This window comes from Corapipo altera, unplaced genomic scaffold (assembly GCF_003945725.1).
Source record: "Corapipo altera isolate COAL_440 unplaced genomic scaffold, ASM394572v1 113, whole genome shotgun sequence".
Taxonomy (NCBI): domain Eukaryota; kingdom Metazoa; phylum Chordata; class Aves; order Passeriformes; family Pipridae; genus Corapipo; species Corapipo altera.
In genome coordinates, this window is record NW_020884895.1 from 12,040,334 (window position 1) to 12,062,135 (window position 21,802).

General features: G+C 47.5%; 2 protein-coding genes and 1 long non-coding RNA gene across 5 annotated transcripts in view; 2 read left to right on the forward strand and 1 right to left on the reverse strand.

The window, feature by feature from the left end:
* The first annotated feature begins 13 nt into the window (after nt 1-13).
* Nucleotides 14-1,887, forward strand: SERP1 (stress associated endoplasmic reticulum protein 1). Of its 2 annotated transcripts, XM_027647166.1 has the most exons (4): nt 14-65; nt 131-292; nt 368-443; nt 537-1,887. In XM_027647166.1, the coding sequence occupies exons 2-4, from the start codon at nt 209-211 to the stop codon at nt 575-577; spliced, it is 201 nt and encodes a 66-aa protein (XP_027502967.1). In that variant the 5' UTR covers nt 14-65; nt 131-208; the 3' UTR covers nt 578-1,887. The 2 variants fall into 2 exon arrangements, with proteins under 2 accessions (XP_027502967.1, XP_027502966.1); XM_027647165.1 differs by lacking the exon at nt 14-65 and having other exon boundaries at nt 72-292.
* A 1,490-nt stretch (nt 1,888-3,377) lies between these two features.
* On the forward strand, nt 3,378-5,022 carry LOC113949115. Its single transcript, XR_003528362.1, has 2 exons — nt 3,378-3,482; nt 3,872-5,022. It is a non-coding gene; the product is annotated as an uncharacterized LOC113949115 (long non-coding RNA).
* TSC22D2 (TSC22 domain family member 2) overlaps nt 4,508-21,802 on the reverse strand; it is a 25,605-nt gene continuing 8,310 nt past the window's right edge. Inside the window, exons 2-4 of one of the 2 annotated variants that reach the window (XM_027647312.1) lie at nt 14,498-14,569; nt 6,841-6,892; nt 4,508-6,077 (exon numbers count right to left, since the gene is read on the reverse strand). In XM_027647312.1, the coding sequence (XP_027503113.1) occupies nt 5,838-6,077; nt 6,841-6,892; nt 14,498-14,569 (364 nt within the window). In that variant the 3' untranslated portion in view covers nt 4,508-5,837. The remainder of the gene's footprint in view (nt 6,078-6,840; nt 6,893-14,497; nt 14,570-21,802) is intronic. The other variant, XM_027647313.1, reaches the window with a different exon arrangement.

Sequence of the window (21,802 nt, forward strand, 5' to 3'; positions counted from 1 at the left end):
GGGCTGGGCTGGACCGGGCTGAGCTGGGCTGGGCCGGACCGAGCCGGGCTGAGCCGAGCGGAGCTGGGCTGGGCTGAACCAGGCCGGGCTGAGCTGAGCTAGGCTGGGCCGGGCCGGGCCGGACTGACCCGAGCCGAGCTGATCTGAGCTGGGCCGAACCGGGCCGGGTTGAGCCGAGTCGAGCTGAGCCGAGCTGAGCGGGGCCGCCATGGTGGCCAAGCAGCGCATCCGCATGGCCAACGAGAAGCACAGCAAGAACATCACCCAGCGCGGCAACGTCGCCAAGACCTCGGTGCGCGGGGCCGGGCCGGGCGGGCGGGGGGCGGCGGGGCCGGGGGGGCCGCGCTGACCGGTGCTGTGCCCGCAGAGAACGGCCCCGGAGGAGAAGGCGTCGGTCGGGCCCTGGCTGCTGGCGCTGTTCATCTTCGTGGTGTGCGGATCAGGTGAGCCGCCGCGGGCCCCGCTGACTGTTCGGGGCGCTCCTCGGGCCCGGCAGCGTTCGGGCCCCCCGAGCTCCCTTCTCCGCTCTCTTGCAGCCATCTTCCAGATCATCCAGAGCATCCGGATGGGCATGTGAGGGGCCAGGGCCGGGCCATGGCCCGCCGGCCCCGGCCGCCGCAGCACTGCCGAGGAGCGGCGCGCGGCACCGGCCGTGTCGCATTCCAGGTCCCTTCACGAGTCATTCCGAGTTTTCTAGCCCGTGCCACAGTGCCTTGAACAGCACCACATGTATAAAGCAATAAAAGTCTGTTGTTGATCTACAATCGTGGACCTACTTATTCGCTGAAGATCCAGCCTGGTCTCTCGTACACGGAGCTGTAACGCCACATAGGTCCATAGGAACTGGCATCTTGTAAACACCGGTCCCAGACCGGTGCCACCCTCTGTATAGCTGGAAATGGTTTCATTTGACGCTGGAAGCCGGGATTTTTGCAGTGGCTGGAGCCCGACTGTGCAGCATGTTCCCGAGGAGCCCCACCGTGCGTCAGCCGTGTGCACAGGGAGGCCCCACTGCAGCATGTGGCAGTGCCGTCCTCGCAGCTGCAGCTCCTGTAGCTTTGCCCTAACCCACGCCAAGCGCTTGTCTGTGTAGGGGCGCCGGGGTTCCCGAGGGACTGGCGTGGCCGGGCAGCACCTGCTCCCGACGGGACTCGGCGCTGGAGCGTCACGGACTGTGGAGCTCCCAGGGCCTCTCCCGGCTGTGCCTGTGCTGTAAATACTCCTTGGACAACTTTCAGCCAGTGGTGATAGTTTTAAATTTGACAATGTTGTGTGGGAATGTTTGGTGCAGGTGGGGGGACCCTGCCCCCTGCCCACAGTTCTGCTTCTATGTGCAGCCCCTGCGGAGTGTGGTGTGTCTTGCAATATATATTTAATCCTATTTAAGGTAAAACCTGCTTTCAACTCGATTTCTTCTAACAGTGGATCCAGTACTTAACTGCTTCCCTACAGATGATCACAGTTCCTTGAGGTCACATGGAAAATGCTGCTATTGATCATATTTCCCTGCTGATGGCCCCAACTCCTGCAGTCTCTGTGGTGACAAAGGGGGTGTGAATCGCTCTGCTGGTGCACGCAGTTGCTAAAGGAAGTTTCCTCTTTCCAGGTTTCTTAGCAGAAGACAAATTCAAAGTCTGATTATGCTAGAAGTAATAGAAAACAAATCTGTCAAGGTTAATGAAATGCCTGTTAGCTGTGAAGGGGCAGATCTTTTGTACTCGTGTATTCCCATATGGAATCATGGGGACTGGTGTAAGCCAGCACGGCCATGGGTGTGCCCAGCCTGGCCCCCGGGGGACGGGGACCTTGGGCCGGGGCACTCGTGTGCTGTGAGTGGGGGAAGTCTGTATAATCGCTGATTTTAAATAAAGTTCTTTCCAAATGCAAGTTGTGTTCTCTTGGGGTTGGCAAAGTGGGGCTGTGCTGGGTGTTGAAATTCGGCTGCTTCACGCCAAGCACAGGTTAACTGGCTGTTCCCCGAGAGGAGCCCCCGTGCTGTGGGGCATTCCCTGCTCTGCTGTCCGGTCTGGGCCTGGGGGCTCTGGACTCACCCGGGTGCTGCTGCCCATCTCCCCACAGGGGTTCAGCAGGTGGCTGCTCCACACTCGTCTCTCTGGCCCCTGGGAATGCCGCAGAGGCCTCGGGTCTGACAGGTTCCTGCTGCCACTGCAGGAGCTGTTCGAGGGCCTTGGGGACTGGAATGTTCAGGGTGGTTTGTACAGATTCGTTCTTCAAGGCTCAGTAGAAGTCTTGCTTCGGTGCCAGCACCAGCCGCAGGGGTGTGTGCGGTGCTGTGCCCTGCGGTGGCTCTTGGCCCTGGGCAGCCACAGGCTGGAGCGGGGGCTGCGCTGGGGGTCTCCAGAGAGGCCTCCTGGCCCCAGCTGTGCTCTGGCTCCATGTGCCCAAGTACAAATGCTGCAAAGCACCACGCTTGTTTCTTCTCAGAAACGTGAGAGAGCAACGCCCAGGTTTATTTGCCCTGGTGAGACGCCAGTTCTCGTTTGCAGGCACTGGCAGCTGAGGTGTTGCCAGCGCCAGGGGACGTGTGACGCGGGGCTGCGTTTGCAGACACGGGCAGGTTCTTCGGCAGAGCTGAGCTGGCTGAGGTGATGTCATTAACCACCCGCAACTCACTGTTACCTCAAATCTTGCCTTTTGTTTTCCTGTGAAGCCTTGGGGCTGGCTGCACGGCTCCGCTCCGGTATCACATCAGGGCTGGCACATGGTTTGCCTCCCCTGCGCCCCTGCCAGGCCCCGTCCGCTCTGTGCCCGGTGCCACGGCTGGGACAGGGCTCCTTCCCCGCTCCAAGGAAACACCCTTCGGAACAACGTCCCCTGACAGAGCCGCCCCTGTGAGCGACATCGGCCCCGAGACCCGCCCGGCTGCGAACACGGGGCACGGGGGGGACCCGGGGCCACAGGCGGTGTCCGAGCACAGCCGGGCGCGGGCCAAACACCCCCGGGCGCGGGAGCGGCCCCTCAGCCCCCGGGCTGCGACACGGGACAGCGGGGACACGGGACAGCGGGGACACGGGACAGCGGGGACACGGGCGGGGCGCGGAACGACGGGGAACAGGCCCGGGGGGCGGCGGAACCGGCGGCTCGCACAGAGACCCCCGGGAACGAGCGTGAGAGCCCCGGCCCCACAGCCCCGGCACACCATGGCCGCCCGGCCCCGCCCCACAGTCCCACAGCACCGCCCCACACACAGCTCCGCCCCACAGTCCCAGCCCCACACACAGCCCCGCCCCACAGTCCCACAGCACCGCCCCACACACAGCTCCGCCCCACAGCCCCGCCCCACACACAGCTCCGCCCCACAGCCCCGGCCCCACAGTCCCAGTCCCACAGCTCCGCCCCAGCCCCACAGTCTTGGCCCCACAGCGCCGTCCCGCGGCCCCGCGCGGGAGCTGCGGAAGGGCCGGTCTGTGCTCACCAAACCCACAGGAGCGAAGCAAAGCAAACAAAGGTTTTCTAACAGCGTGAGTTCAACCTTTGCTTCAACTCTATTTCCTGCAGATTTACTAAAGGGTTTCTCTTTTGGAGCAAGCGCCTCCGCAGCCCCTCCGAGGGGTGTGCGTGCCCCTCTCTCGGCACAGCCCCACACCCTCCCTCGGGGGGCAGAGCACGGGCCCTGCCCGGCCCCGGGAGGGTTGGGGTGCTGGGACCATCCTCACGGGCTCGGTGCCCCTCTGCTCCCGGCTGCGGATCTCTGACCACCTCAGTCACGGTTCGAACATCTCTGTTCTGTTTCGCTCAGAAAATGGACAGGTACAGTGTTCCCTCCATAAAAGTTTTAACCAACTACTTACCTGAGGGACTCTTGTTCCGAGAAGTCCCCAAAATTGTCCCTTTTTACTTACTTTAGCAGCATCCTCCTCACAGTGCAGCTGCAGTGAGCCACTGATTGCAGTGGAGGGGGAACACACGGAGCTCCTGCAATACTTTGGTTTCTGCTCTGTGAGCGAGGCCCTCGTTGCACCAAGGACTCCCAGAGGTGCTCCCAGCAGGCAGAGCACCCACCCACACCTGCCGGGGAGATCATTCTGGCGTTACTTCAGCAAGAACTTTTCAGCACACACACACTGAGCTGATCCTTACCGGGAAGGGCAGGCAGAGCTGTTTCCAGGACACAGACGTTTCTCTAAGATCTGAAGGCACGAAAACTTGCAGTCTCCAGTGCTGCTCCTGTTTTACCTTAGACACAAACCTGAGCAGAGTTAGACACACACGAGGCTCAGGTACTGAAGCAGAGGTTCACAGCAGTGAACCAGCAGGCCCAGGTGTTAATTTACAGCTCTCACTGCAAACCCAAACCCAAGAGGGCCACTGACAGCATCAGATGATGCTTCTCCTTGAACAGAAGGCACCAGTCTGTTGCAAAAGCAGCAGTGGTAACCCTGGCACTCATCTGTTAGGCAACATCAGAGAGACAGTTTCTCCATTGTCTTCAGAAAAAAGTGCTACTGAATTTACTTACATTGCAACAACATCTACAGCCAAAAACTTCAACAAAACTGCAGTTTAATTTCAGAAAATGTGTTAAAATATATATATATTTGTACATCAATTTGACACACTGCGTTAGTTTACACAAATGATGGTCTTTCTTGAAATTGTATTTATGAAATGTACATTTTTAATTTAAATACTCAGTATACACTGCACTTAATCTGCATGTTGCATTTATTAAATACATTAAAATCTGCAATGTAACAAAACGTTTTCTGCATACGAAATTCAAAACACCATTTTAAATGAACAAAAGATGGCTCACTTCATTTATTTGTTTTAACAACTAGTGCCTAGCACACTAGCTCAGCTCCACCAACACCAGCTGTTCTTTCTCTTTATTGACATTGTTCACAGACTAGTACATATTACACTAAGAGTGCTGGATAAAAACATGAGGTACGAAAGTGGTTCAAAGATTACAGGTCATGCAGATCATGCGAGACAGCAAAGAAAGTCGTGAATGAGAAAACACTAAATAAAAATACATAGAGAATGTGCATTATAAAATAAAAATAAAATAAAAAAAAAAAACACCAAACCTCAATTACACAGCTTTGCTTCTTTGGTTACAAAGTAGGTTGAACAATTTCACAGCTTTTTATTCCCACCCAAAAAACAAACCAAAAACGAAATGTCAAAAAGCAGAGGAATCGTGGCCCTTTCTCTCTATTAGAAAGTAGAAACAGAAATGAGCAAAGTTTTCTTCATCAAAATAGCCCATCACTTATTTATTATATCACAAGGACTGGTGACTACCTGTACAGATGCACTATGGTCTTCATACTTACACTCTATACAAAATTTACATTCAAGCTGGATCTTTACTACCGTAAATAAATACCAAAGGTCAATTGCCATTAGTGTTAGAAATATGCCAGGGTTCTTTGTTCAATTATTGCCTAGACATTGTATCTATTAACGCAATCCCATCTACCATTTTACCCATACAGACATTTATTAAAAAAAAATTTAAAAAGTTCTGTGACATTGTTCATGTACATTATGAAAATAGCAGCCCTGTAATAAATAAAACAAATAAATGAAACTAACGTAGGCAAATGTTACTTATATGAAAAGAACAGTGGCTCTGAAGAGGAATTGTTGCTCCTTACCAGACAGCAAGGCTCAAAGCAACCCAGGGGCAATGGGAACCTCGGAGAGCCAGCCAAGCTCTGCCAGCCCTCCCTCCCTCCCTCCCGCAGCCCAGGGAGGCCCCGGGCTCAGGGGCTGCCCCTGTGCCCAGGCAGGGCCTGCGGGGCCAGTCGGGAGGTGATTGTCTAATACTGCAAAGGCCAAACACAGACAGAAGCGGCTGCTCTGGCTCACGCCGAGGACACGTTGGGCTGCGGCGGCTGCGCGGGCGGGGGCTGCGCCGAGGAGCTGCTGCTGGGGGGGCCCTGCTGGCTGGAGAGCTGGGACAGCTGATCGTTGTTGGACAGCGACTTCAACAGTGCGTTTTCTCGTTCAAGTAAAGAGTTTCTTTCGACTAATTCCTTTATTTGTTCCTTCAGGACTTCCACTTCTTCTCTCACTGCATACATCAAATGGCTTTTCACTAGATCCTGCAGAGAACAAGTGGACAGTTACACCAAGGGAAAGAACACTTTCCTTCACCCCAGCCCCAGAACTTACTGTTACTGCTTTCACTGCAGTAAGCCTGGAAAACCAAAGCACTGTCACTAAAAAATATATGAATAAATCAGCCTTCAAGCACAAACAACCCAGCCCTTTTGTTCCCTTGAAGTGGCCCTGACATCAAAAGCTGCGTCTCCAGCACGCCAGGTCACCTCAGTTACATGGAACACAAGGACTAGAATTACACCCCAGCTCCTCAGAAGGAAAGCACCAGCTCTGAAGCTGTGACCTGGGGGTCGGGGTTTGCAGCATACAGGCCCTGCACTGGGGTGTGGGAGAACCAAGATATAAGAAAGCTTTTACATCAGCAGTAGCAAAAATCCAACAGCTGTAAGGGAAGCAGTATGTTAAGGATGGCACACTTTACCCTTCTAGTAATGAACTGAAAACTAGTGATGAACTTGGCTAAACCAACAGACTGAAATGCACTATTTATTTTCACCACCCCTTTAAGTTCAATCAGCTTGTTCACAGCAATTTGTAAGAAAATTCACTGACTAACATTTCTGGGCCAACAGTAAAGGCAATCATGGTTTGTGGTCACTCACAGATATACAGAAAATCCATTTTTCAAATGATGGTCTCAGTCTGACCCATGTGGAGGGTCACAGAAACACAACACAGCTGGAAACAGGCTCAGTGATGAACCACATTAATCCTATTAGAAAAAACAAATGATATTTTACTTACCATTGCCTGTTCTATTTTGTTGTCAATGGCAACAACACTCGCACCAGATGCACTGTAAATACAAGGAGAAAACTGTCAGATTTACTGTATCACTCAGGTAATCCACGCACTGCAGGACTCCTGGAAGATGCTGTCACTGGAAGGCCAAAGCTCAGAGTCAAGAATTCAGTGCACAATCACAGGGGTGTCCCATGTCCCCCCCAGCTGCCCAGTACAGCTGGAGCTCTTAAGAGATGCTGCTCCTTCAGTTTATACCTCCTCAGACTGTGCTTATGACACCCATAACCACAAAAATGCATTAGAATAAACACTAAACTAACTAAATCAACTGCTTTGATTCCTGGCCTCCTTCTCCAGCTTTCTTTACTGGGGATTCACAGATATTCCTGGGATCCTTACCTCTGTGTTATTCCTGACAAACTCTTTTTATAAAGCAATGAAGAAAAAACCCTGTTATAATGGTTGTTCTCTGGTTTCACTCAAAGTCCACCTACCAGGTAAGAAGTTCCTGGCTCAGCCCTGCCTGTGCAGCCCATGGCAGCGGGAAGGTGAGACACGACTGGAGCCCTGGCCCCGGGAGCACTTCCTCACTCCCAGAAATTCCCCATGGACCTCATCTGACAGCTGACAAACACAGGGGTCACAGTCAGGGCCAGGCCTGTTCCAGAGGCACACCAGTGCAGCACATCCAACAGCACATCACACTGTGAGGATGTGCATTTACTGTCCTGACAGGATCCTGAAGTGCAGCTCTGAAGCCCGGGGGGCAGCAATCCAGGCCCAAATGTCTGGGGTCTGTTTCCTGGTCACACCACAGGCACACGAGCCAGGCCCTCACATGCAGCTCTGGAGTCAGGGTTCTGGTGGCCAGGGGTGTCCCTGCTCTCCCACAGACTGGGATCCCTCTGTTTGGAGAGGAGCTGCAGATCTCCCAGGGTAGGCAGGGTACACCCCCCTCCGTGTCCCAGGGGTCCCATTTCCTCACCAGCTCTGGTCTGACCCAGGACAGCGGTTCCTGTGACAGCCCCACCAGTGAGAGCTGCTGATAAGGGTCCCAGCCAGGGCCGTGCTATCAGCAACACACAGCCACGTTTAAAACAGTTAACATGGGGAAAATGCAAGGCTTGCAGTCCCGCTGGGAAACCTGCCTCTGGAATTACACAACACTCACCAAAACCCAGGGTTAAGAGAGAAATCACTCAAGGCTTTTTACAAGTACGGCCAATACTGCTGAGCACATTGTCACAGATGTGAAACAAGGCTCAGTTCTGAAGAACGACACTGGTCAGAAAAGCTCATTTTAACAGGTCCCACAGAACTCTCAGTACCAGCACTGAGCACACAGGAGCAGAGGGAATCAGCTTTGCAAACAGGGGGAGTAACAGCCTCTATTTCTACACTGAATCAAGCTGTAACCCAAACCAAAAGTGCTGAACTCCCATTTCACAAGAAAATTTTTCCAGTCTCTTATTGTCTTCTAAGCCTCTTTCAAGTCCTATCTGTGGTAAACCTCCTCAGAATAAGAAGTATTTACAACCTGTGCTGAGGGAAGTATCCCCTTCCATCTTAAATTAACATGCTTCAAACTCATCTGGCAGCACCAGAAGTGTCTGTGCTCAAGAACCATGAAATCCCAACAGCCTTTCATGGACACCTGACCCACACGGGTCAGGTGAAGCAGCTCTGAAGAGGTAACAAGAGGAAAATTAAAGTCAACACCACACATGGCAGTGGGATCTGCTGCTCCATCTTTGCAGCACCATCACACACCTTCTGTCAATACCTGTCTAGTTAAACTTGAGACTGGGACTTTATTTTTTAAATAATTACACTGCAAAACAGTTGAAAGGGATGGAAGAACAAAGTCTATTGCACCGCTCCAAGTTAAGGCATTCGAGCAGCTCCGTGAGAAAGACCAGCAGCCTTCCCTCAGTCTCCTGAACACCCGTGGCACACTGCAGAGGCACCTCTCCTATGCTGTACCTCTGCCCCAGCTCCCCTCTGCCTGTTAGATGGGTGCAGTGCTCACCATGGGGGTGTAAAAACTGTCCCTCCCCACACTGTGATTGGAATGAGCCTAAGAAACCACTGCTCTTCCACCCATATCCCACACTTAGAGTGACACCAACAGTGCTGAAAGCCCTAAGCAGCTCATACACTACTGTGACTCATGTCAGAGTTCTTGCTGCCCTTATCCCCGGAGAATCTGCACTAAGACTGAAGTGCTGAGTTCGGATTCCAGCCCTATTCCCTGCTCCCTGCTCCCTGCAGCCATCCCGACTCCAGCAGGCAGAGACCCCCACCCCCTCACGCAGGAGAAGCCCCATTGCTGATGGAGCAGTGCCCAGTCCCCCATCAGGATAAAACCACCTGACGTGTTCCAGGTCACTTTATACAGGCAGATGAGAATTAGAGTTTAGGGTAGCACATCTGCTACACGATTCTGCCCTTTATTCATTTTACAGTGCTCCCCACTCACTCAGCTCCTGGGAGATGTTGAGCAGCAGGGCCCTCCAGAGCCAGCTGCTCTCACAGGACACTCCAAATATAATGCTAAATCTTAAGATTTTGTACTTTTCACAAATCCTGAGCTCTTGATATTAAATCACTGTTTGCATAAAGTATTTTATCCCATAGCTTCAGAATGAAATTTATAGATACAGTCTAGTCCTTATGAAAAGGCCAGGAAAAAACCAAAGTATCTGTTAAGTAAGTCTTTCTGGATGAGTGACTGGAGTGACATGTTCTGTGAGTGCACCATCCACTGCAGAGCCAATGCTCTGACTTGCAAACCCTGGAGTTAGAAGTGGAAAGACCCCATTTAGCTGTTACAAAGAGACCGATTACTGATTGCTCCAGGAGCTACAGAAGTCTGACAATTATTGTCAAAGCTGAAAAAAATCCACATTAAGTAACACAGAACAGATTAAGAGGTGCATTAGGCATGTAATATTTTTTTTGTAACTGCAAACCCCCCACCCCACACTGAGCTTCTGCAGCCAACCAGGAACTGAACAGACACACTGTAATTCCAGGGAACAGTTCGGTTTGACTTGGACCTCTGAGTTAAGGACATGCCAATGAAGGCTCTGCCCAAAAAGACATTATATTGGTAAACCAAGTTCGTGTTGAAGCCCACTTAAGGACAAGGTAAGATTTACAGTCAGCGAAACCATCCAAGACCCCCAAGTACAGTTTGTCATTAGTAGACATGGATAGTAAACCCAACAATTTTCTACATTACACACCAGGTACTCAAAAGCCTATTTAGTCTGAGAAATTCTCATTTTGATGGTTTAAAAAAAAAATATATGTGGTGCTTGCTTGACCTATTAAATTTTCTTTCTCTCACCCCATGAGTTCTCTCACTTTTCCTGTTCTGGCGGGAGGTTGAGTGAGCAGCTTTGTGGGGCTCAGATGCCGGGGTTAAACCACAACAGCCCTTTTTGGCACCAAGTGTGGGGCTGGAAGGTTTCAAGATAAGGACAGATTTGCCTGGGATGTGCTAGATTGAATGGACAGCAGTTCCTGCCCTGCAGCAGCTGTCCCAGCCATGCTCGCCATGGGCTCTCTCCCCCATGTAGGGGCCATTGCCCGTTAGTGGCCACGTTTTGCTCTGGCTGCTGCCACACTGCTCTTATCACCCCCCTGCCGAGCTGGGAGCGCTCGATAACGGCCACGGCCACGTGCCTGTCCTGGCAGGTGCCCAGGGCAGCGCTGCCACGCTGGGCAGGCTGGAGCTGCAGTGCAAGGGACTGTGACTGATGAGTGCACAGGGGAGCAGAGACCCACCTGCAGCCAGAGCAGGGGGGTGCCCAAAGGAGACCAGGACCCCACGGGAAGTCCATGTTGGAACAGGCTCCTGACAGGACCTCTGGTCCCTGGAGATTTGCTGGTAGGACCTGCGACCCCACAGAACCCACAGTGGAGTTCCTGAAGGACTGACCCTGCAGAAGGGACCCACGCTGGAGCAGCTCATGAAGAACTGCAGCCCATGGGAAGGATCCCATGCTGGAGGCAGGGGAGAATGTGAGATTCCCCAGCAGTCTGTGGGGAAGACCACGATGAGGAAAGCTGCAGGACCCACCACACCACCTCTCCTGTCCTGAGTGACCACCGTGGGAGCCCAAAGTCAGTCTAAATGATCACAACAGACATTTGTAGACAATTTATGGACATTTTGCAAGGGTGGTCAACAGACTAGACTAGGTAACAGCATTTCACATTTAAATGAGATTGAAATCCTACAGTCTGGATGATGTAAACTAATTCTGAAGCTTTTCAGTCAATAACAAAAGCCATATTCCATATTCAGCTGTATTAATGATTATCTGCAGACTACTGTCCCAAGGAATTTCTTAGCACTAAGTCACCTCCCAAAAGACTCACAGAATACAGGAGTTTTCTTGCCTTCTAGATACATAAAACCTATCACATTTTCCAGCTGATCCTGCAGAGCAGAGCACAGAGGGACACTGATGCTCCATCCAACAGCCCCTGTAAGACAATTCCTCTAAAGCACCAGATGTGCTTTGGTTTAGGTTACAGTGGGAGAGGTGTTACACACCTTGGGGATGTCTGATGGATATCCCCACACCAAGGAACTGCTCCCAGCTCTTCTCATTCGCTGTTACTGCTTTCAATCAAATTATCAAACAACCTTTCCATAAGCAATGACAAGGTACCTCAAAAAGTTCCAACTCTTTTTGCTTGCAAGTGAGCTACAAACTAAAGCCGAGTGTTCATTTTTTTCTTTCCCCTCATTGTTTACTCATTTATGAGCCACTGCAGCCACTGAACCAGCCACTTTTCATGTCTTACCACTGGTTGGGCTACTCAGTCCACCCAAAGAAATCTTTTCTGTTCTTCAAACAGTTAAGGCATGTTTAATTAGCCTCCACCCCTTTAACAGACTCTACAATGCCAGCATCCCAACGCAGTCATGTATCCAGCCTGGAAAGAGTATCTGTATCTGTGTGAGTATTGTAGATTTTCATTATTTTTCTTTGTCAAAGTCGTGTGAGAACGTGTGACAGTCTAAGGCAGTGAATTCACCACCTCAGGAGTTTCCACACGCATTTTATGAGTTAATTTATATTATGAAGGTTTAGTGCTTCACACATAAATGCAACAGAAACGTAAATCCTACTGCTTTAAATTCAAGTTTACTGATAAGGGCTGTATTTTAGGCAGACCCACTAAAGCTGCTATGGCACTGTTACTGTGCAAAGACAACCCAGGCCCAGAAGAGTGACCCAGACTCATGTGAAGATGTCAAGCAGCCACTATTCCCCCTCCCAAACCACATCAGTTGAGAAGACCAACCCATGAGACTTGAGCCCTTAGCAACACCTAAGTGAGCACTGTGCAGGAAAACATTCCTGCCAATGTGTCAGTAACAACCAGTATCTCCCTAACACTTACTGATTTCAGTGCCACCAGCACTCCTCCTGCCATGGTGTGCTGGTGAAAAACAAACCCATCTCTATTCACTGCAGCAATTCAGCACTCTCTTCTCTCTACTGCAGTAGCATGTAGTAGCTCTGCTGGCTTCAGCTGGTCCTGAGAAGATGGCTGCTCATAGGAGAATAATCCATATTTGTTAGGAAAAAACCACTGGAATTACACAGGAAGATTTTCTGTTTACACCGAAGCCTCCTAACTCAAGCCCCTGAGGTTCACAAACTACTTCTGAAGGAGCTGCAAAGTGTAATGAGAGTCCAGCGCCAGCAGGCTCACGGTCCTGGTGCTCCACAGTGTGTCAGCCCCCACATCTTGTGGTGGGCAAACAAAGGGATTATGAGGAAATCACACAAGCTTATTGTTTTCACAGTAGAGGTTTTTCCTTCTCAAACCAGAGATCCCAAAAAGAAAGCCCCAAACCACGTTCCTGTTACCCAGCTCCCAGAGTGAGCACAGACTCCCCCGTGCCCGGGGCCCATCCCACCCATGCCGAGCTCACCCACTCACCACCACCTGCACTGCTCCTCGATGCCCTCAGCACGCCCTCTACCAGCTTTTACCACGAGTTTATAGTTGAAAACTTCTCAGTTTTAGTCATCCAGCAGAGCAAAGCTGCCTAACATGACCTTAAAATCCATTAACTGGGGTATAAATGCAAAACCTGCTAAACCCTGTCAAAGACTTCGGAATTTGAACAGATTATAAGTTTAAAACTTGCATCAATCCTGATGAATTTGATTCTGTGTTCTCACAAATACTTATTTTTACCACAAAATGTTCACCAGCAAAGATGCAATACTATTTTAAAGGCAGCCATTTACATTCTTCTACCTGAATTTGATGTTTTTCTATATCCCACACTTCCAGCACTTGCTTCAGGCACCATACACAAACCTCAATTTGTGAAGCCTCAATCTTATTCACTATTTGATTTTAGGATTTTTTGAATCAGCTTCCTCATCCTAAGACTTATTTTGAGATATGAAAATAGAGAAATAGCTAAAAGCTAGACCACAAAGCAAGCTTTTGGTCTACAAACCAAAGGTGTATTCTAAGCCCTAAAGTTTATTTCAGTGAAATAACAAAGTCCTTGAAACCTAAATACCAACTCTGTCCCATAAATACAGAGAAGTGGCATCATCCAGAGCTTATAGCAAAAACACAGATTTGTCCAAGTTTCTGCTGGAAAAGGAAGACATGCTTTGAAACTGAGCTTAATGCCAGCACCCCAGCACTATAAAACGATTTTAAAAAGAGCAGGATACATCAGCATTACTTATAACCTTCAGCATTGTGCAGTATACAAACTGTTGCCAAGCAAACTATGAAAGGATTCAGTTAAGCTGTGCACGTGGAGAAGCCTCTCAAGTCAAATACAGCCAGTACAGTGATGAAATGGTTATCAATACTTCAACAGCCAAACAAAATTTTACATTCTACACAGCCTGTTAAGCAGAAGTTTGTGACCAGCCAGAGCATCACAAGGCATGAAGTCACTAGGACTTCAACTTAATGCTAACAAAAAAACTCCTTCAAAATCAATAAAGTGCAGGAAAGAAACAGTTTGCAGCTACTGACAAATTAGTAATGCACCTCTGTAAGTCCCATCCGTGCCAGATAAGACTCTGTTGCACTTCACTGCAGTTTCTCACCATCAGTTCAACGCTAACTTTGGAGATTTACTTCATCCTTGTCACAGTTCACCTGTGTCCCCCATCCAGCTTTACTTCAGCAAAATGAAAGTAAGCCAGAAAGCTTCCTTTCCTGGTTTTAAGATAGAAGTATCTTAGTTTTGACAAAATTGTGTTTAAATGTAATATTTTCACAACTTGATTTATGATACAGGACTTAATGCCAAAAAGTTTCCTTTTTTGGAAAAGGAAGCTGTAAACATTTTGGTGAAGGTCAGCTAGGAGCTGACTAGCATTAAACTCTGAGCTTACACATCATGCATGATACATGCATAATGGAAGGAGGAAGTCATGTCGTATTTTAGAGTTATTTAGCTGCGTGTTTCAGAACAAAACACTCCACTTCCACGACTGCTTTCGCCTCTCCAAGCCGCAGAAGCCCAAGGTGAAGTTTTGAACACAAGCAGCAGTTCTGTGCAAACACAAACCACGAGGAACTTGCATAGAGCAAAGCAGTTCATGCATACTCAGCACGTATGCATTCCATACTCAAGCATCCATACCTATCCCAGGAGGCCTTTGGCTCGTGTAACTTGTTGAAATGGAACGCTTGGTAGAATGCAGTTGACGGATTCCTATGAGATCCAAGAATCAGACAGATATATTGAAAATGGGTACGCAATAAAAATACCAAGTCTCCTAATTCAACCTGCATTGCAAAGTGAATTACCTTGTCAGGTTAAACTAATGCCTGAAAGGCCCTACTGTTTCTATGGGTTTGCATTAAGGACATACAGATCCAAAACAAAACAGTAATTCTCTCAGGCTATTTCAAGCTGCTCCTGTACAAAGACGACTGTAAGGCCATTAATGAAATGTCTCCTGTCCTGCTGGCAATCCTGCATAGGTATAAGCTGTGTACCACCCTAATGCCAAACATATCTAAATCCAAAAGACACCCTTCACATTTTTGGTATGTCCCAAACTGTCTCTGCACACAGTACCCAGTGTTTCCATCCAGCTTAACCCCCTGCTTTATACTCAAAACAGATGAGTCCTGTAAGGGCACCTGGAAGTGGGAGCTCAATATGCAACACTCAAGCTATGACAGATCAAGTTACAACTGACAACCAGAGCGGTTAGAAACGAAAAGCAGAAGGTAAACTATCACTCACCCTGTGCACAGCTGTCAGTCACCTTCCCACCTCCCCGAGGTGCAACAGGGCTGAAGGAGGCCCTTGGCCAAGCACTCCCAGGGAGCTCTCCCACAGCTCCATCACCCTGCTGAGCACCGCACACGAAGCCACCTCGGCCAAGCCCCGGGGCAGCCCGGCCCTCCAGGCTCAGCCACAGCCACCCCACACATGGCAACCACACCAAGAGTGTTACTGCAAGATCTTAGCTCTCCAAAATCTCATCTGAACGCTTGTTGTAAACGAGACACTGGATGAAGCACAGTCAAAGCTCTGCTGCCAAGGGCTGCAGCAGAGCATTGTACTCAAGCTTAGAAACTCCTTTCCTCAAACAGCTCATCCTCGTGTGGGTACAGCTATGTCAGTCCTAGAGAAGAATGCAACAGCATTGCTGAAAAATCTCCAGAAAACTAAGTACGAGCTCAAATTCCTTTCACAGTCAGTTTTTAAACCAAAAGTTTATATCAACGTTGGAAGTACAGGTACCCATCTCTTCCCTAAGTTTATGGCAAGAATACTTAAAACTTGTCTTCAAGTTACTTAATTATTTCAATTTAATTACAATCACCATATAGTTAAAATACCAGAACAAAAGAAATTTAGAAAAAAAAAATAAATCACAGAAGCAGCACCATAACAAAACACTATCAGAAGTAATTGGATTCCCATGGCAGGTGTACACTAAAAACCTTGCAAGGATAATGGTATTTGTGCATCAATGATCAGGAAGTGTCTGAGTTTTAAGTGTCTGTCACTCCTTTTCCTGCCTTCACCACTGTACCCTTCAAAAAAAAAATCCACGTGAGCCTGGAATTTAACTTAAAACCTGTTACAGAAGTTGCTTTATCCAAGCTGATAAATACCATGCTCTTATGTTGGTACTACTCACATTTTCCTAGGAAGCATTGCACACTTGAGTGACAACTAAATATAACTAATTATATAAAGAGCAACACAATAGCTAAAGGACATTTGTGTGATAGAAGGACTTAACACAGGGAAAGCAATTGCCATCTGTGGATCCAGAGAGCATTCCTTTGCTGAGGGGAAGGCCCAGGCCCAGGCTCTTCTCTCTAATGCAGCTGCCTGTCAGGAGTACGTAGAGTCTCTTCCTCAGAAAGTGACTGTAAATAGAAAGTCATTTAACTTCCAAGACAAATTTACTTGCAGCATATAAAGCCCTGTTGCTATTGTTAGGTATAAAAAGTGGTTTATAAAGACACGGCACGTATTCCATATGGTCTATTTGTATACTGACACCCTTCATGCTCTATATTTTTGTACTATTCTTAAGCAAGCATCTGAAAAGATACAGAAAAGTTTTTCTTGTTAGATTCTTATTTGTATCCCCTGCTATTGAAATTGCTTTTGCATTACTTCAGACAATTAAGAGAATCTTTTCTACTCCACAGCTATATTTTAACAATATATTAATGGGAGTGTGTGTACCTGAACAGGAAAAGTAAACCCACAGAGGCAGCATAAATCATACCTCACTTGCAGGTCTGAACTAATACAACTGAGTTTCAGATTGCTGAGGCATCTACTTTTAACCACAACAAACAGTAAAAGGCTAGAGAATGCCTAAAAACACCTTTCAGTTTGCAGGAACAATTGAGGACACGGCTGACAGGAGCAGCACAACCCAGCCTGCTGCTGCTGGGCCACAGCACTCAAGTCCTGCTGACACTGAATGCAGGGACAGCCTGGAGCACAAGAGCAGATTGTCCAGGTCTCCTCCCTGGCAGGATGGCCAGGCCTGAAGTCAAGGCTCAGTCTCAGCCCTTGGCAGGCTGGTAGTGGAGCCAAGAGCCAGCCAGGAAAGGGATGTCTCTGATGCTGGTCCAGAGATGAGCACCCACCTCCCCTTCCACAGGAGGTACCCCAGCACTTCTCTGTCTCTGCTGAGACAGAACAGGGTAGAGGGGCTTGATCCCAGTCCCAAACTACAACAGACAACTAGCCTAGCACACCTGAACATTCAAACTGCATCTCCAGGGGCCAAAGAGGCCTCCGAGTCTCTATAAACAAATCCTACAACACATACTGAATTCATTTTCTTTAAAAGCTCATGAACACCAATATTCACAACTTACTTCCATGTTATGGTTTCTAACAACAGTTTTCATGCAACAGATATTTGATCTAATTCTAAAGGATGAGAACTTATTCAATTCTCTGAATGCCTGAAACATAAGTTGTCCCTTTAAAAGGCAAGTCTAAACCACGTCCCAAGTATCCCCTCATATTTGGAAGTGTATCCTCCCACTGCCATTCATCAGGATGACATGCCAAATACAAACGTTATCCTCAAGAGTTCTGTTTGCTAGAAACCATGCCCATCAGAGCTGGCAAATCGTCACATATACAGATAAATGCCTTTTAGTTTAAATAATGATACTGGCTTTGGAAGAGCGGGGTATCAGCCTGACACACAGAGGCTGCTGCACAGATGCCTTTTTCCCAGCTCCTGCCTCTAAAAGGAATAGTAACGTTGTTCACAAACAAGTTTCAATCTGCAGGCTGCTGACCAACCTCAGCAACTGAGTGCAAGAACAACACATGAAAAATATCACTTCTTTCCTCCAAGGCAGCGAAATAAAACAATCATACTGGACCACCTCAGATAGTTCTCTATCAATATCACTGACTTATTTTCATTAGGTTTGAGAACAGGAATGACCCAGAAGATTCAAAAGGCTGTCTTTGAAGAAGACAAAAAACAACAGGTCAGACAATCTCTGCTCAATACCTCCAAGGAAAACCAAAGCAAAGCAGAAGCACCTATTTATTATTACCTAGACAGCAGCAAGCAGATGCAGATGGCCTTTCAAAAGCTCACATCAGCCAGAAATTAACAGGCCTCATATAGAAAAACACAGAGGATGTGATCATATTATAAAGTGAGTAGAGCTTTTAATGCCATCTTGCATGACATTTTTGTAGGTAGGAGTGTGGCTCATACAAAGAGGATCCACCATCAGTAACTACTCTGTGCATGTGGCTCACCAAATTCAAGACTAGAAAGTATCAGTGAGACATCCATTATTCTCATGTTCCTGCTCCTAGACATAAGGTCATTGATCATACACTGATGCATCAATAGGGCTGGGAAGTCAACAGCAAGCTCCAGCTCAGCCTCTGCACAGAGCTACAGGAGCCAGGCATCAGGCCTGAAAAAAACCTGTTCTTTAGCCACCTTAATCAAAGGAAACACGTTAATGTGTAACTCTGTGCACCTACCTTACTGCTACAGAGCCAGAAGTGAACCAAACACTTGGAGAAAGAAGTGATTCACAGATTCCCTGAAGAGGAAGTCAGCAAACAGACACATTTAGCTTTTTTGTAACACGAGTATTACTGTTGAACAGTCAAGAGCCCTGATGGTAAGATAAGCACACAGTCTGAGCTCAAGAGAACTGTCAGCATACGTGGATGTGTCTGTGCACTAAAGGACAACAAATGAATTCCTCCTTAATGTCTCAAATTTATAAAAGATTGGATGTACTTTTACCCAGAAGCACTTCAGACCCAAGGTAGTTTTCAGTTCTGTGTTTCAGTGCTCCCCAATAAAAGGCTATTTACTGGGATACTGGCTATGACCTACAGCTGGTCTCCAAATTACAAACCTTGACAGGGTTTATCTGGGATCTGGGCAAGGGATTTGATGATCACTTGATCACAGCTTATCAGGGAACACCCAGCACAGTTCATGGCATTTTGAGATGATGTTTACACTAGTAACAGAATTCCTTCTCCAGCCCTCTCCTTTTAAACGACTTTATTTTTATCACCTTCTATTTAAAGCAGCTGCGACTTTGAATCAGCTTTCTTTCATAAGACTCAATCTACAAAACAGTAACTGGAGCACAAAGCTTTGCAGGAGAAAACTGACAGGGACTAAATGTGAGGGAGTTGATGTGGAATTAAGGAAATAACATCTCAAGCTCTGAAGTTATATGTTTAATTGCATATTCTGTTCATACCATTCCTTAAAGCTGTTAAAATTGCAATACGCATCCAGAAAAAACAGCAAGAATTCAAAGCTTTAACATTCAGTTTTAGGTACCTTCTAGCTACAGGTGGCAGGAAAGGCTGACTCAATTAGCAGCCTGCATGACAGTTTTTGGGACAGCAGCTCTCAAACACCACAAAGGACTTTAAAGGAGTTCACAGGTTACTACAAAATTAAAATATTGTAACAGTGCAGAGAAAGCACACTGCATGGATCTGATCTTCACTGGAAAAATCAAGAGCAGCAGCCTATACTTCCTTCACCTTGCTCTCAAAAAGAGGATTTCAGCAAATAATCTGTTGCAGTGACTAGAAGGCTCTAAGGAGAAGGAAATGGAGACGACTGTCTCAAATGCACAGGGTACAAAGTTTGGCAGAGGCATTTCACTGATCACTTGCCTGTTGAGATCCTGGCATCAGCCTTCCCCTGCTCTGGGGGTTGGATCTTAAAAAATGACACCAGTAACGTTTTTCAACCCCTATGAATGCTATTACCTGATTTATATAACTATCTGTTTTTAATAAAAATAAGTAATATAAAAATAATTAAAAATGCTTCATTATTACCTGTGTTAGATAATAAATCACTATTTCTAAGGGAGCTTTGCTGAAGAGTTTAAATAGTGAATTCCAGTACGACTATTTGACACAAATCACAGAAGGAACAATACAAGTGCTTATCTTCTAAATCTCTTCATGCTTCTGATTTCAACAGCTGCAGCTCAAAACTCTGGGGTCCAGTTCTCTTGGGTCCCTGAGATTGGTCCCCAAGCCTCAGGAGCACTGCAGCAACCCTGTAATCACAAGGGCTCTAAGGTTTGTAGAGATTCACAGGTGACCCCTTCCATCCTCTACATGCTGTCTGCCCACCTTCCAAAGCCAGACAGGGCACTCCTGTCCCAGCCAGGTACCCATCACTCTCATGCTCCAGAGTGCTGATTAACACCCTCCTGCTAATGAGGCACAGCTCTTCAGGGAGGCCAAATGTCACCTTACAGACTGTGTGAGGACTAATCTGAGAGCTTCTGTTCTCAAATCAAAACACATAACAAGTGTAAAATTTCTCGTGCTAATGACTTGTCTTTGCACTGGGTGAAGTCAACCTTCAATTCTTGGAGGGAGGATACAGGACAAAGCAGTTCACACGATGCACAGCCTGGCTCCAAGGCAAATAAGTACAGCAGGTCACATTTTCAGAGAGCAACATCTATAGATTACAAACTGATAACAGTAATGCAGAAAGTGTTTGCCTGACCCAGTAAGGGATTTTTGCCTCTATTAAGTAGCTTTCAAGGAAAGCCACAGAAAGGCTCATCAATATTATACATGTTTGGACAAATCAAGACAAGTCAAAAAAAAAAACAAAACCAAAAGCAAACAGAAAGAGTTTTATTTTCAATAACTTCCACGTTCTCAACACTTTAAACTTCACCTCACATGGGATGGAGCCCTTCAGCATCTCCTGTGATTTGCCAGTGAACATCATTGTGCCACATTACTCTCCTCAAAGTGATCCCATTCAAGGGAGCAAGCCCTCAGTGCTCTTACCCAGCAGATCCTGTTACACTGGGTCAAAGGAGGGAACAAAACAGTAAACTCAGTATTTCTAAATTAAAAAGATCCACACTTGCTAGTACTGCATCATAGATCAAATAATCTGTGAAAATTCTTAAAACTATTGACTTTTACACAACTTGGCTGTAAAGAAAAGGCATTTATTCGTATGTATGAACATGTCATTGCAGAGGATCAGGTTCCTGCTGCCTGTGCAGCCCACAAAGCCAGATTTCCTCAAACCCAGTGATGAAGGAAAAGCTGCTTGTAATTACTGGTGAATGTGGCCCTGCATAGTGGAACAGCTGGCTTGAGTATTCATCCTCAAATAAAACAGCCCCAAAATGAGATTTACTCCCCCCACCACCCCAAGTTGCAGGTACAGCACTTTCAGCTTTTAGGTTATCTATAAATACAAGTGGTTCCTGTTTTTTGAGAACAAAACATTTCAGTATCTGTGGGGAAAAAATGAGTGGATAAAATAGATTCAGGCAGACTCAAGACAAACCCCACCTGTCCCACTCCTGTGACAATGGTCAAGAATACATCTATGAGCAAACATCTTAAATTACACACTTGGCTTTACAAAAAGACATCAGACCCTAGGCCATGTGTGGCATGGTTTATTACAGAGTATATTAGAAATCTGTCTGCCTTCCCACACAATTTACAAGTTCTTTACCACTCAAGTTTCAGGCCAGCCTGCACTGTCAGCAAGCAGGCTTACAGAAACAGTATTTTTAAAAAGACATTTGTAGGATTGGTCAAGGAATTTATGGGCTTTGCACCCAATGAAGTGTTCTACATAGGAGACATTCCCAGGAGTTCTCATCTACACCCCTACAGAAATAGCTGAAGTAACTCAGAGAAGCAAGCAGGGGTTTTTAACACTCATTTTTGACCACCACATCTTCCAATAAACCAGACAAGTTAAACTTGCTTGAGGTGGCTACAAAAGCTTCAGAAACTTCACTGAAACCAGTATCTCATTTCTTATCCAGCCTACACTTCTCCACTGCAACTTCACCCCCCACACACACACACACTCATCCCCTCCCAGAGGAATGGCTCAGGAATGGCTCAGGAATGGCTCAGGAATGGCTCAGG

Excerpts from the sequence above, each read along its gene's own strand:
- SERP1 (XM_027647166.1), top strand. The coding sequence starts at position 209 with ATGGTGGCCAAGCAGCGCATCCGCATGGCCAACGAGAAGCACAGCAAG. Across the intron at positions 293-367 it reads GCAACGTCGCCAAGACCTCG|AGAACGGCCCCGGAGGAGAA; the intron begins GTGCGCGGGGCC and ends CTGTGCCCGCAG. Across the intron at positions 444-536 it reads CTTCGTGGTGTGCGGATCAG|CCATCTTCCAGATCATCCAG; the intron begins GTGAGCCGCCGC and ends GCTCTCTTGCAG.